We start from the raw sequence: 14,558 nt of genomic DNA, 5'->3' as shown, positions 1-14,558 counted from the left end.
GCAGCTTAGTAGAGATGAAGGGGTGCCTGGAGGGAGTTCAGGAGCAGCGGGGAACCCAAAGCTGGACACCTGTGCTTGCAAAGAATACATGTGGGCAGCTGTCTTAGAATGCTTTACTCTCTGTGTGATCAAAGAAATGGAATGGTAACAGGGTGACAAACAGGAGGGTTCAAATTTTTTAAATTTTTTAAATGATGAATATGTTGTAGCATGCCTGTATGCTGTGGAAGGTGAGGTATTTGTGGGAAACATGGAACTTGCAGAAAAGAAGATGCAGCTGCATGAAACACTGGGCTTCCTTATATAAAAGGAAGTGAACGCAGGGCTGAATTGGTGAGATTGGCCTAGGATGAAGAAACTGGTCATATATAAATAGGAGGGAAGGCAGGAGGTAAGAGTATCAGGTGATATTCAGAACAGTGAGAGTGATCTTTTCTGACTTGACTTCAGTAAGATTAAGAGCACACCATGTGCTGAGAGTAGCTGAAAGGATATTGCATGTCGAGGAGGAAGGGACGAATATGGAAGGGCAGAAGAGCAAGTAGACTAACGTGATAGGAGTGCCAGGATCGTCAGCATTGGGGCCCTTGGAGAGTTTTAGCTATGTGCTTCTATTTCTCCCTAGCCAAGCTTAGCTGTGTAGATGTAAGTGGGGAACAGGATTTGACCAGGATTCTGTGTGTCCTAGCAAGTAGAGTCAGTAAAAGAAGGCCAAGGCAGGGTTCATGGAGGAAGGGTGTCTACTGACGGGCCAGGAAGTTCAGAGAGAGGTGGAAATGAGGATATGAAAGAGTGGGTGAAGCTGAGTGAAAAACATGGGAGACCTGTGGAGTACAGGGATTTGTATAGGTTGGAGAACTGTTGAAGAGGCAGCAGGATGGGTTACATCTAGAGGAAGTGATGAGTAGGGAATGTGAAATTGAGATTTGTGGAAGTAACATGGTGTCACAGAGGCAGGTTGAAAGATGGGATCACTGGATGTAACGGGCTGAAGAGCTTGGTCTTAAAAAGTGTGGTGGGAGAAATGGGAGATGCTTCCTGGCCATGAGGTTGAGTGTCCAACTTTAAGGACGTGAAGAGGAGTGGGTTGTAGTGAGTGAGGTAGCCTGCTGCACGAGTTTCAGAGAAGGAGGGGATGATGGAAGATGCAAGGCGGGCATCCGTGCAAGACACGCAGTGCTGGAGGGTGTGAGCGGTCAGCCGGAGGAGAGCGGGCTGGTAGCTGTGTGCTTGCGTTTGGGTTTGGAAAAGATGAGGCTGAGTGAGTATGTCCTTTCATAGCAAATCATTGTTTATAATAAAGAAGTAATTCATCCATAATTATGATAACGGGAACATGCGTATGTCTGCACCTTTAGAAACCAAAAAATGAAGGTTTAGACATCTTATCTCCCAATTTCAGGTGTATTGTGAAGATCACCGGTGACATGACGATATCGTTTCCAAGTGGGATCATTAAGGTCTTCACTGGCAACCCGTCTCCAGCTGTGCTGTGCTTCAGGGTGAAGAACATCAGCCGACTTGAGCAGATCCTTCCAAACACACAGCTGGTCTTCAGGTCTGTAGATGTTTGTTTTGATGGTTGATGTTTCCATCTTGTTTGAAACCGTGGTGTTCAGTTTGAGTAAAATACCAGAATTACTTATTACTGTCAAGCAACTTCTTCTGTCTTTCATGTTCTGTTTGGCGGTCTGGGTGATTTTTTTGTTTTTCTATGCATTTCCATCTCTCCATCTTGTCATCTTTCAGACAGGCTTCTGTTGTGTTCCGTTTCTTTATCTTCTAGTTCCCAGTTTCCCCTCATTCCACCTTTTGGTTCATTTCTGCACGTCTTTCCTACATCATCATATTATCACATAGAGGAAAAGAATAAGGATGAATGGAAAAATAACAAAAATATTTCTTACATGTGTAGTGATCCATCGCAATGTGATTCTAATGCAAAAGATTTTTGGATGAACATGCAAGCTGTTACTGTCTACCTCAAGAAGCTTTCAGAGCAAAATCCAGCTGCTGCTTATTACAACGTGGATGTACTAAAGTATCAGGTAAGTGTCATCTCGTCACGACCCTCACAGGAAACATCAGTATGTCATTCACTGAATATGCTGTGACTAAATGAGGCTCATTCAAGAAACGCAAAGGTGATGTCAGAATCAGATAGTGTGTTAATACATCAGTAGAGTTTCCTGGCTTGGGGAAATTTTACCATTTTCTTCCTGACTGTAATACTGGGTAAACATAGACTCTTGGGTTTGTCCTGAAGTTGAAAGACCAGCAGCAGCAGTTGTAATACTGAAATACCTAAAGCAGTTAAGGTCAAGGATAGCAAAGACTTCATGACTCCTATGGACATATAGTTCCTGGATATATTAGCCAGTGGCTACATAGAGAATAAAATAAGCAGTAATAAATACTGGAGAAGAGGAACTGAAACTGTTACCACTTACGGATGATTGGTTCCTGGGAAATTCAGCAGATTCAGTTGAAAAACTGATACACTAAGGTCGTGAGTTTAAAAATGTATATGCAACTTAACTTTCAAAGCTAGGGTAAATAATAGAAGAGTATTCAAAATAAGAAAGTGGAAAAATATAACAGTCTCTGGATAAATAAGTTGAAGCAGGATCCTTGGGAAGGGCGTTCTTGGGAGGAGCTGTTTGAGCAGGAACCTGGAGGACTGGAAGGAGTCGCACCCTGTGCTGGTGTCATGTGATTGAACGCTGAAGGTGGAGGCCCTCTGCTCTGCTTGCCAGTGGGAGGCCGGTCCTCAGATGGCTTTGGCTTTCTGGGCTCTTACATTCAGGCATCTGTGTTACTGACACGGCTTGTTTCCCTGGCAGACCACACAGTTGTCTTAACTCTCTTTAAAGGTCTCCTCAAACGGCATCCAGTCTACTCCCCTGAACCTTGCAACCTACTGGAAGTGTAGCGCCAACACCACAGATCTGAGGGTGGATTACAAGTACAACCCAGAAGCGATGGCAGCGCCCAGCGTGCTTTCCAGCATACAAGTGGTGGTTCCCGTGGATGGGGGCGTCACCAACATGCAGTCCCTGCCCGCTGCAGGATGGTACATTAAGTGTATTTCTGAATTCTTGTTGAATTGCTGTTACATTCTTCAGAACTACTGTTGGTCTTATCAGATTTAAACGCTTTAATGTGTTTTCCCATAAAAGTGGGCTGTAAAAGAGTGTTCATCTTACTAGTCAAGCCACGGAAGATTCAATCCAAAATTAAACAAGATAGCCTTTCTGCTAAGTACCACCCAAACTGAACGATCCCACGGCGATGTTAGACCAATTGCTAACCTTTCTATTTTTCATTTGCTTTAAAAGGAAATGTGGTGATTATTTTGCAAGCTGAGGACCCGTGGTTGTTTGGCATGCCTGGGTGGGAGCATGCTGATGCCAGCCTCCTGCCAGGAGTGCACTGGGAAGCAGTGAGGTGGTGGCTCGGGTTCTGGGGCCAAGTCACTCCCATGGAACGCCAAGATTGAGTTTCTGCTCCTGGCTTTTGGCCATCCCAGCTCTGACTGTTGTGGCTGTTGGGGGACAATCCTGTGTCCTTAAAGAATCATTTTCACAGGGTTGAATAAGGCATTTGGCTTTATTTAAACAACTGTCTAATTAGTGTTTAAATAAAGTGTGAAGTAACCCTATCTCTTAATTAGCTCTCTCTGCTCTGTTACTATTCATGTAGAATCCAACCAGTCTTACAAGTATTTCTGCTTCGCTGTTCAAAAACTGTGTGGTAACTAGTGAGGGTACTTAACCTTGTTCCTTTTCTTGACCAGTAGAAATGAGGATAATTGGTAATTAAGTGTGAAACATGTGCCACATTTATTATACAAGGGCATTTTCGCCTGCTAATGCTGCTTAAAGAAAGCATAGTAGGCACAGTGTTACGGTTTCTGTCCTGGAAGTATTTTAAATGGATTCGTTGAGTGAGTGTCCATTCACGTATGAAGTGCTGCACCTACACACCTGAGGTATGTGTTCCTATTACAGGAATGCGGAGCAAATGAAGGCCTTTTGGAAATTGTCTGGGATTTCAGACAAATCAGAAAATGGAGGTAAGAAAGCATGCTGTTGTATTTGTAGTTGAATGTAACTGGGATTGGAGTTCTTTAAAGGCTTGTGTTGGTTTTCTCCGGAATTTCATGCCTTCAGTTCCAGATGTGACCACTAGGTGGAAGTTAATGCCTTAGATAAGGACAGACCAAGTGTGAGTCTGAACAGTTCGTCCCTGTAGACTGAGTCTGCTTTCTCTGATTAAAACAAAGGGGGCAGTTTTGCTGTAACTTTGTAAATATCACATCTGTTTACATGCTAAACCTAAGAGAAGATACTTAAATTTAAATGAACATATCAGCATAATTTAATTCATTGTAATAACGAGGTCTACATGACTTTCCCCCAAACCATTTAGAAGCGTCTGGGCTCTAAAAAGCCTCCTTACCTACTCTCTACTGTTTAAGAACATTTACTGGTCATTTTCCTGGGAGAGCAGCCGTCTAGAGCCTTCATTCTGTGTCCCCTCCCCATGAGGAGCGTCTGCTGGCATGGACAGTGCCAGGGAAGTCTGCTCAGGCAACTGGTGTCCCCCCAGCTCTCCCTACAGCCCCGGGAACAATCGCATCTTCACCCTCAGACCCATCAAAGAGAAACCATGCCTCCTTTGGAAATCCTCATTAACCTCCAATTAATCTGCTGGGTCGAATTATTTCAGCTTTTCAGGATTTTCCCAACTTTTCTGTCTCAGCTGTTTTGACTAGAGTGTGATGTGGTGCGTATTTGTGAGAGACCATGAACATGCCAGCATTAGCTGCTCGTTTACACGCGCTGGTCCGACTTCTGGGTGAGGCAGTCAGGCTCATCGGTGATTCTGTTTGGCCTGTTTGATGCTCCGAGGGTTCCTGTCCTCAGCCGAGTCTTCCTGTCCTGGGCTTTGTTCCCAGCTGTGGATGCCTTTGGGAGAGCCAAATAAAGATGGCTAGTTGAAGCTGCACGTACAGGGCCTGGCACGGCTAATCCCCGCAGCTCCACTTCCCATCCAGCTCCTGCCTGTGGCCCGGGAAAGCAGTCGAGGACAGCCCAAAGCCCTGGGACCCTGCACCTGCGTGGGAGACCTGGAGAAGGTTCCTGGCTCCTGGCTTTGAATTGGTGCAGCACCGGCCGTTGTGGCCACTTGGGGAGTGAATCAGTGGATGGAAAATCTTCTCTGCCTCTCCTCCTCTCTGTATATCTGACTTTCCAATTAAAAATAAATAAATCTTAAAAAAAAAAAAAAAGAAGAAACTGCAAGTACAACAGAAGTTCTGCTTGCACTGAGTTAGCCAAGAAGAGGGAATTTATTTGCACCCAGCTAATAAGTACTTCTTACTTATTTAGTAAACAGTTTCCATGAATGGAATTTTTTTAAATTTGTTTTCCCATGATACAGATTTATAAACATAGGGGTTCATCCCTTTCACCCCCCCTCATGAAAGGATTTGTTCTTTGAAAAATAAGACGCAAGATTCCAAGCAGATGCTGTAAGTTTCCTACTGTTGTTCACGTATCAGAGAATGAGTGTGTCTGAGCAGGTGGACAGTCTGATCCGTGCGGCTTTGCTGGATAAAATATCCAAAATGCTCCAAGTAGAATCTGGTTATGGCTGTATACCTGGAACAGGAAAAGGGAGTGATTCCGAGATGGGTGCATTTCCAGGATGGCCTGGCCCCTCTTGGTCCCTGGCAGGACACTAGCAGAACTGTTAGCAGTTGCTGTGGTTTTGCTACGGCTCTTCTGCTTCCAGTCCAGCTTCTTGCCAGTGCACACCCTGTGAGACAGTAGGGAAGATGGCTCAAGCAAGTACTTGCCAAGTGGGTTCCTGGCACTCCTGGGGGAACCAGGATGAAGCCCTGGACGACTCCTGGCTGCGGTCCCGCCAGGCTCTTAGAGGCATATGGGGAATGAGCCAGGGGACATGCCATCCCTCTGTGTGTCTTTTCCCACATTCTTTGTCACTTTGTGTTTCAAATGAATACAAATAATTTCTAAAAGTTGTGAAAGTCTAAGGAGGGCTTGGACAATAGTTAGGAACTGGTCAACAGTGCATCTCCATTGGTGATCTGCTACACTGGGTCAGCAGCAGAGGCTGGACCAGTGTTGGCCACCTCGTTCCACAGTCACTAGCAGGTTCCGTCCACCTGATCTAACTGTAACCTTTGCTTACTTGTATCCACTCCTGTCTAGCTCTCAACCCAAGTATGGACCTCCCTTCCTTGTCACCTGGAGTCCTAAAGTGTTTCATTCACTTGCAGTTGGTATTCCTACTTTGCTCCTTGTACCGGCTTTTCCTTCTAAGACACTAACCTGAACTATTCTTGCTGCCTTTTAAAAAAAGATTTATTTATTTTTATTTGAAAGGAAGAGTTACAGAGGGAGGAGAGATAGACGAGATCCTCTATCTGTTGATTCACTCCCCAAGTGGCTGCGGTGGCCAGAGCTGGGCCAATCCAAAGCCAGGAACTTCTTCGGGGTTTCCTATGTGGGTGCAGGAGCCAAAGCACTTGAGCCATCCTCTGCTGCTTTCCCAGGCCATCAGCAGGGAGCTGGATCACAAGTGGAACAGCTGGAACTCAAAACTGCCGCCGGCCAAGGTGATTGGCCATGACTGTCGTAAATTTCTTCCCGTGGCTATTGCTCTCATGCTGGTAGACAGTTTTCCAGCTCTTCTCAGGTATTTGAAGAGGAATCTTCAATGCATTCCACCCCGAGGTCTCCTGGCTTTGTCCTAGAGTTATCTCTTCCACCAAGCCCAGTTTTATAGCTTTGAGCAGAGATGCATGCCCATGGGCCTGGAAGGAGCTTTACTGTTCCTGCTGTACTGATCGTGTAAGAAAAGAAAATGCCTCAGGAATGCCTGCTTGGCTTGACGTTAGGAGAAAAGTGAGTGCAGTTGCCGTTTTGATCCAGCTCTCCCACCCCCATGCTGCAGTCCTGGACTGCCACTTCCTGGGAGAATTTCCTCAGTCCCTGCCTTGTCTGACCCACCTCAGCGTGTGTGTTAGGGCCTCACTGGTGACCTTCCCTGAAGTCAGGGAGTTAGTATTCTTAGTATTATTAATATTTAGTGTTAATATTATTATAACTGGTATCATTGTTAATGATTAGTATTCTTAGTATTGAGTATTATTAATATTTAGTATTAATGTTATTATAACTAGTATCACTGATAATGATTAAGTCAGGGAGAACCAAGACTGAGATGGTTTACCTAGTGGGAATTCAGATCCATTGAATACAGTCTGATTTGGAAGTAGGACAGTGATTTGTTCCCTATACACATCCCATGGTCTTACGTTGAGACCCATAGAGTTTATTATTTAGCTTCCATGCTCATTTGATTTTATGCGGTGTGCAATGTATAAGCGCTTCGTTCTTTCCTTTGTAGGTTCTGGATCACTCAGAGCAAAGTTCGACCTTTCCGCTGGCCCCAGTAAGCCCACAACCCTTGCGGTGCAGTTCCTCAGTGAGGGGAGCACCCTCTCTGGAGCAGACATCGAGCTGGTCGGCACTGGCTACCGGCTTTCCTTGCTGAAGAAGCGGTTTGCCACTGGTAAGTTGGGAGAGTCCCCCCACCTTTTTTTTTTTTTTAATATTTGTGGGAAACATTTACATTCTGACAGTCACTAGCAAACTGTCAAGGTGTTTACAACTTAAAACATGGGCGGTTTAAATATACTGAACATGTGTGTGCTTAAACAAATGTTACACATATGTAAATGTGTGCTGGTATCTTACAACAATTCGGTGGGGTTTTTTAAATTAATCAATTAATTTTTATTACAAAGTCAGATATACAGAGAGGAGGAGAGACAGAGGAAGATCTTCCGTCCCATGATTCACTCCCCAAGTGAGCGCAATGGCCGATGCTATGCCAATCCGAAGCCCATGTGGGTGCAGGGTCCCAAAGCTTTGGGCCGTCCTTGACTGCTTTCCCGGGCCACAAGCAGGGAGCTGGATGGGAAGTGGAGCTGCCAGGATTAGAACCGGCGCCCATATGGGATCCCAGCGCATTCAAAGTGAGGACTTTAGCCGCTAGGCCACACCACTGGGCCCGACAATTCGGAGTTTTTTAAAACTACATTTGTGTTATAGGTTTCACATCTTCCAGTTGGAAATTTACCCTAAAAAAAATTTGATCCTTGATACAGAGTGTTAGGTAGACACACGTGGGAGAGATGAAGCCCACAGTGGTCATAGGCCAACACTGCAGGCTGTGATCTGATTGTAACGGACTGTAAAGAGCAGATGGAAACCTTAGCGAGAAAGTCCTGCTTTGATGATTTACACTTGTCATTAAAGAAGGCTTCATGTTTTTCAGGACGCTATCTGGCCGATTGCTGACGGACCCGGGAAGTCGTGGGCTCATCGGGGCAGCACACGCTTGCCATTCTGCGCTATCTGTTCTCTCCAAACACTATCCCAGCTTGGATGATGTCTTTCAAACTTAGACACATTTGAGAACTGATTACAAACATGAAATTGCACTTTGAAAATGAGTCATTGAGAGAAGTAGCACTGAAATGATTGTCTATGCTTGTAGCTGGTCAGCTGTGATGTTCAGGAAACGCCTGGATTCAGTCTCAGTAAAAATTAAATTTTCCTATGCTACAATTGTAAATTATCTTCAGAGTCTCTATTGAAAGGGGGGTTTATGGTATAGTATCAGGCCTAAAAATTCAGGAGAGCAAGCACAAAACAATTTAGCTTTCCATAGATTTTTTAGAGTCAGAGCTTCAAGTTGCCCAAGTATGATACTGGACAGATTTGAACAGAATAAAAATTCTGAGTTTTAGATAATGCTAACTCAGAACACTCAATCAGATTGAGTTATGTGCCATAAGATAATCAGACCAGAGTCCCAAGTTGTCTGCGAAAAAAAATCTGTAATTTGATTCTCATAAGCATAATAAAGTGTAAATGGTGTTTTGTATAATTTTTTAAAATTCTTAAGTGCAATGTGTTTTAAAATAAGCTTGCAAAAGACAGCAGAGAAATTTACTTCTGCAGTTAATTAACTTTATAGAAGTTGTGATTGTTTTGATGAATTAATGTTGTAGACTTAATTTATTTTTATATGGATTGCATAATGTGTGCCTTTTAAAACAATAACAAAGCCAGGAATGTGCCTAACTAATTTGTGTTCATCAGTGTGCCTCAGTTTCCCCTCACACATCCCGGGTCTTACGCTCACGAGCTTAGAGTGGTCAGATATTCGCAGCTGTTGTAAGTACCCTGGGCCTGCAGTTGAGGAAGGAAGTCTGAGGAACTAGAGACCCCAGCTGACTTCTTGGGTGACCCCCGTGGGCACTGGAAAGAGAAGGAGGCGGGTGGCTGTTTACGGACGACAGAATACCTTCCATAGTCCACATTCAACAGGAGATGGAGTCAAAGACCATTACAGTAAGTTGGTATTTTTCACTCTCAGTCGAGCAGTTCCTTGTCTTTGTTTATCACTGGAAATTTTTACATTATTTTGCTGATTGTATTGTGAACATGAATTTTGCAGTATTTTGTGAAGAATGCAATGTTGAAAAGGTTAATTTTGGCAACAGAGGAAGAGGTCCTGCCAGTTGTTTTTATTCCAACAACTGAGAAAAAAAGTTCAGTGGGATGTTCTTACTATTTAACTCACCTGGTAGAAAAATAGAGTAATAAGTAATGGATTGGGTTAAGCATTTCTTAAACAACTAATACTAACTAGTAAGAAACCTAACTTTATTAAAAAAAAAGACCTGATTAACTGAAGAAAGGAAGTGTTTTGAAACAAAGCTTCCTAATTTACAAATGGGAATTTTATTTATAATTATAAATACCAATGTCTTTCACATAATATTGTGTTATATATGGTAATTTATGTAAAACCACTAACTGTTCTGTTCACCCTTACAGAAAACTTCTGTCATTAGACGTTTTTGTAACAGCTTACTATCCTAAATGCAGCCAGAAATCTACATGCTAGCGATATGTAACACGGTATGTGCTTTTCGATGTACTCACTGCTGGCCCAGTTCTAAATTTAGACTTGCCTAAAGCAACACGTGAGACAGTTCTTAAAATGTTAATCTTTACTAAATAGTGAGCAGAACTAAAATCTCGATTTGTTCTTTTAAATGTCAATGACAGTCCCTTCCTGGAACTAACTGCTTTGCAATCAAACTGCTTTTATTGGGCAGTTAATATTTTATTATTGGAATTCAGACACTGTGTACCATGTTTGTTTCTAAATCAGGTATTACCTAAAAATGCACCACTTAGTGAAATGGTTGAACTTCCACACTTTGTTAATTGCCCAAAGTCTTCACACCAAGTGTTCAAACGCAGATTTGTACTAGGTACAGCTTCCAGTTTTGAAGCCATATGAATTCACATTGATTGGGTTATTTTTCCACTTAAAAATCCACTGATAGTGTGAAAAAGCTGGTAGCTTTTCAGTGGGCAGTGTGTGTAGAGCAAGCTGGTTCTTGCTGGTGTATAGTGATAAACTTTGTAGCTGCCTCTCTAACCGACCGTTTGTAAACAGAACTCTAACAATGTGAGAGTTTTTAAGAATTTGTTATTTACTACTCTGGGTTGTAATTAGAACAATGCACATATCTTCCAAAATTTTGTAAATATTTTTGATTTTTTTTTCATAAAATGTAAATTTTCCATAAAAGTGTACCCTTAATAAACATGTAATATATAATTTATCCGTCGGCGTATGTGTCTTTGTCCTCCTATTGTTAGGTCTTAGATGTTACGACAGCGCATCCTGAGCAAGGAATGATGAACTGGTTTTGGATTTTGTACCACTATTTGAGTGAGAGGCATACAGATTGAACTCACAATTTTTGTTTACAAAAATGTAAAACTGCTGAAACAAAGTATCTTAAAAACTTCATTTTTACAGGGTATCTGCAAAATACCAAAAGTATTTTACTGGGAATTATTTTTTTTAATGTGTTGCAAATATATCCAAAATGATGTTCAGTTTTATACTGCTTTCCTCCTGATGAGATGCTCGACAGTGTCACCCAGTTCCAGAATGTTCCCGGGGGGGAATGGCATTGCTCGGCCCCACCTGCTACCACCGTCACCCCCTTCATGTCCCCGCTGCCCCTCTTCCCATCCAGCTCCCTGCTCGTGCCCTGGGAAAGCAGACAAGGGCGGCCCAAGCCGTGGGACCCTGCACCCGCGTGGGAGACCCGGAGGAGCTCCCGGATCTCAGCTTCGGATTGGCTCACCTCTAGCCATTGCAGCTATTTGGAGAATGAACCAGTGAATGGGTTAGCTCTGTTATTGTTTTGTTTTTTTTTTTTTTAAGTTGTTGGTGAGACAGGTGTTTGGCACAGCACCTGCTGACCTGCATTGCCTCTGGGATGCCACCGTCCCATATTTGAGTGTCTAGTTTGAGTACTACCTTTCCCATTTCTGGATTTTAGCTTACATACAACTAATGAATGTCCTTGAGCACATGATGGCTTAAATATTGGGGTCCCTGCCACCCACATGGGAGACCCAAATGGGGTTCTGGGCTCCTGGTGTCAGCCTGGGCCAGCAGGTGGAGCATGGCGTGAACCAGTAGATGGAAAATCTGTTTCTCTGTCATTCTACCTTTCAAATAAATAGATCTCAAGAACCAAACCATTGGAGACAAAATATCAACATTTAAAAGACACACACACACAAAAAAGATACAACGAGAACATCAAGCCTCACATAAAATAGGCTTAGAAAGAAGCAAAGGAAGAAAATGGGGGAAAGAAGTACAAATTATGAATGTTGAGACTTGCCATATTTCTGTAAGAAAGAAAGAGAGGCAGGGAAAAAGGAAGGGAAAGGGGACAGTTGTGTGTCTGGGTGGGCTGGGGCGTTTGGGGAGCCCTGGCAGACCATGCGCCCTTCGCACCTTGGGTTTTTGCCTTCGGCGCTGTTTCCCTGCTCCCGCTACCTGTGTCAGGCCCCGTGATGCTGGGTGCGGTGGCAGCTCCCTGGGCTCAGAGGCTCAGCGCAGTGCTGAGGTTGCTCACGGGCCAGCCGTAAGACGGCTTCAGGAGGAAATCTCTGAATAGTAATTCAGGGACTTGCTCCTTCCGTCTTAGATTCTGCTCAAACTCTCCGTTTGACCAGCCCAGAGGGAAAGAGCGAAGATTACACGGGGCTTTAGGGCCAGACCCAGAATTTGCAGCGTCCCTTTTACCAACTTCATGAGCCAGCATTTCATCTTATGTCTCCAAGTGTAAGGAGATTATAGTGTGCTTGTGTTCCTGGGAGGGGGAAGGAAATGAGATTGTACAAACAGCATAGGCACTCCGTCACATAGTCTACCCTTCCTTGTTTCCAGTGTGTTCCTGACCACTGATCTCCTTGTGTAAAAAAAAATTATCCCTATTTAAAAATATATCTTGATTTTTTTTTTCTGTTCTTTCTAGGAAAGAGACAGTGTTGAAGCAAAAGACCCCAATGAGCAAATGATTGGTTGTAATAATTGAAAAGGCAGCATCTCTGGCATCCAGTGTTTTAATCTGTCTGAAATGTTTGTCACTTCAAGTAGCAGCAACCAAAATTAGAAATGATTTCAACCAAGAGACAGGCCTGTCCGTAGCCTCGGTCTGCAGGTACCATGCTCGCGTTAGCCGGAACGTGGGGTTCCCCCGGGCTTTGCAGTGTGGCTGCAGCTCTCAGACCCGACTCTGCCCTCGCATCACCGGGACAAGGGACAGTGCCTGCGTGTCTGGGCTTTTTGTCAGCAGAGTAAACGGAGAGGAGTTGAGAACAGCTGAGGTGAGCCAGCCGACAGTTCTCACAGGATCTGGTAACAGGCATTTTGCCAAACAAATCTTTGCAGCCAGCGAACCTTTTAGTGCCTTTTAACAGCGTAAACCCCACGATTGAGTGGGACAGACGAAGTCAGTGAAGGTAAGCATTAGGGATAGTAAATGAACAAAACCTTTCCAGAAAACGATTTAATTCCAAAGCCTTATTGGTTTTTACAGCTTATGTGTCATGTAAAATAGCAGTTCATAAGTTTGGGAAATTTATACCAAAATGTCCATGGTGGCCATGTGGCACAATTTTAAAGGGTTGACTAAATGAGTTGACAACCTCCATTGAATGAAATACTGTGTGGCTACTGATTGTAGCCAGGAAGCTCAATGACGAGTCACTGAAGTATTGCTGGGGCTGGCGTAGTGGGTTAAGCTGCCACCTGTGATGCCAGCATCCCCTAAGCATGCCAGTGCTAGTCCCAGCCGCTCCCCTTGCGATCCAGCTCCCTGCTCCTAGAGAAGCAGCAGCACGCGGCCCCTGCATCCGTGTGGGAGACGCAGAAGAAGCGGCAGGCTCCTGGCTTCAGATCCACCCAGCTCCAGCCTTCGCAGATGGAAGACATACAGCCACTCCCTCTCTTTTCCTCTGTCTCTCCTCCCTTCCTACCAAATTTTTTTTAACATTGATTTATTTTTATTGGAAAGTCAGATATACAGAGAAGAGGAGAGACAGAGAAGAAGATCTTCCGTCTGATGAATCACTCCCTAAGTGACTGCAACAGCCAGAGCTGAGCCGATTCCAAGCCAGGAGCCAGGAGCCTTCTCTGGGTCCCCGACGTGGGTGCAGGGTCCCAAGGTTTTGGGCCACAAGCAGAGAGCTGGATGGGAAGAGGGGCCACCGGAACGTGAACCCGCACCCATATGGGATTCCGGCGTGTGCAAGACGAGGGCTTTAGTGCCTGTCCCACAAATTTTTTAAAAGAAAGGAATATTACCGCAATAGTTACAATAAAAATGATGTACATCGACGTAAACTGTGACCCAAGATGTCATCTCAGAAGTCCCTGCCTTGATCGTTGCCTCATGCTCCCATTTGGTCCTGCCAGTTTAGGTGGTGTGCCATTTGTCAGAATGTGGAAGCAGGTAGCCTGTTTTGCCTCCATGTGTGCCTAAGTGAAATCCCATGGCTTACTTTGTCTAAGTGCAAACCAGGAGTCCCTTTTGGCAAGACTGCATTTTGTCCAGGTTATTCACTTCTGAGAAGTGTGATCCAGGCTGGGACTGAGGGCGGCTTTGGGCAGAACTAAGAACCTTCTTGGAGCTAGGAACCTGCAAGTTCTCGCCTCCGTGCTTCGTGGCTGAGCCGTGCCACCGAGCCTCTTGAGGCCTGTCATGCGCCCGCAGTGAGCGCTGGTTGACTTGGGTTTCCACCCTCTGTTCGTGAAAGATTTCCCATTGATTAGAGCATTTGTTAGGTGAGTTCCAGACTCCTCTGAGTGTGAAAGGTGTATTTTAAAGGCGTCTTTATGGAAACAAGTGTCAGGTTGACACTGGACCAGAGCCCTTCAGCTGGCTCCGCCGAGGGCGGGTGGTTGTCAACTGCTTCTGACTGTCCTGCTCACACCACGTCCTGGGATCCCTGTTAGTGTCAGTCAGCAGTCATACAGCTCCCCAGGGGGAGAGTGGCAGCGCCGAGTGCCCGCTCAGGAAGAGGGTGTCAGTGAGGACTGCAAATGTACCATTTGCTTGCGCAGTG

At 44.6% G+C, this 14,558-nt stretch overlaps 1 protein-coding gene across 3 annotated transcripts in view; it reads left to right on the top strand.

The window, feature by feature from the left end:
• The window catches only part of FCHO2 (FCH and mu domain containing endocytic adaptor 2), a 103,144-nt gene extending 92,400 nt beyond the window's left edge, over positions 1-10,744 (top strand). For all 3 annotated transcript variants that reach the window (XM_040986179.1, XM_040986181.1, XM_040986180.1), the window contains 6 exons: positions 1,403-1,558; positions 1,916-2,048; positions 2,874-3,073; positions 4,011-4,075; positions 7,441-7,605; positions 8,374-10,744. In XM_040986179.1, coding sequence (XP_040842113.1) covers positions 1,403-1,558; positions 1,916-2,048; positions 2,874-3,073; positions 4,011-4,075; positions 7,441-7,605; positions 8,374-8,396 — 742 coding nt within the window. In that variant the 3' untranslated portion in view covers positions 8,397-10,744. The remainder of the gene's footprint in view (positions 1-1,402; positions 1,559-1,915; positions 2,049-2,873; positions 3,074-4,010; positions 4,076-7,440; positions 7,606-8,373) is intronic.
• The last annotated feature ends 3,814 nt before the right edge of the window (positions 10,745-14,558 follow it).

Source organism: Ochotona curzoniae, unplaced genomic scaffold (genome assembly GCF_017591425.1).
Source record: "Ochotona curzoniae isolate NIBS_2020 unplaced genomic scaffold, NIBS_Ocur_1.0 contig_4501, whole genome shotgun sequence".
Taxonomy (NCBI): domain Eukaryota; kingdom Metazoa; phylum Chordata; class Mammalia; order Lagomorpha; family Ochotonidae; genus Ochotona; species Ochotona curzoniae.
Note: the sequence above shows the minus strand (reverse complement) of the source record. Positions and strands in the feature narration are given on the sequence as shown.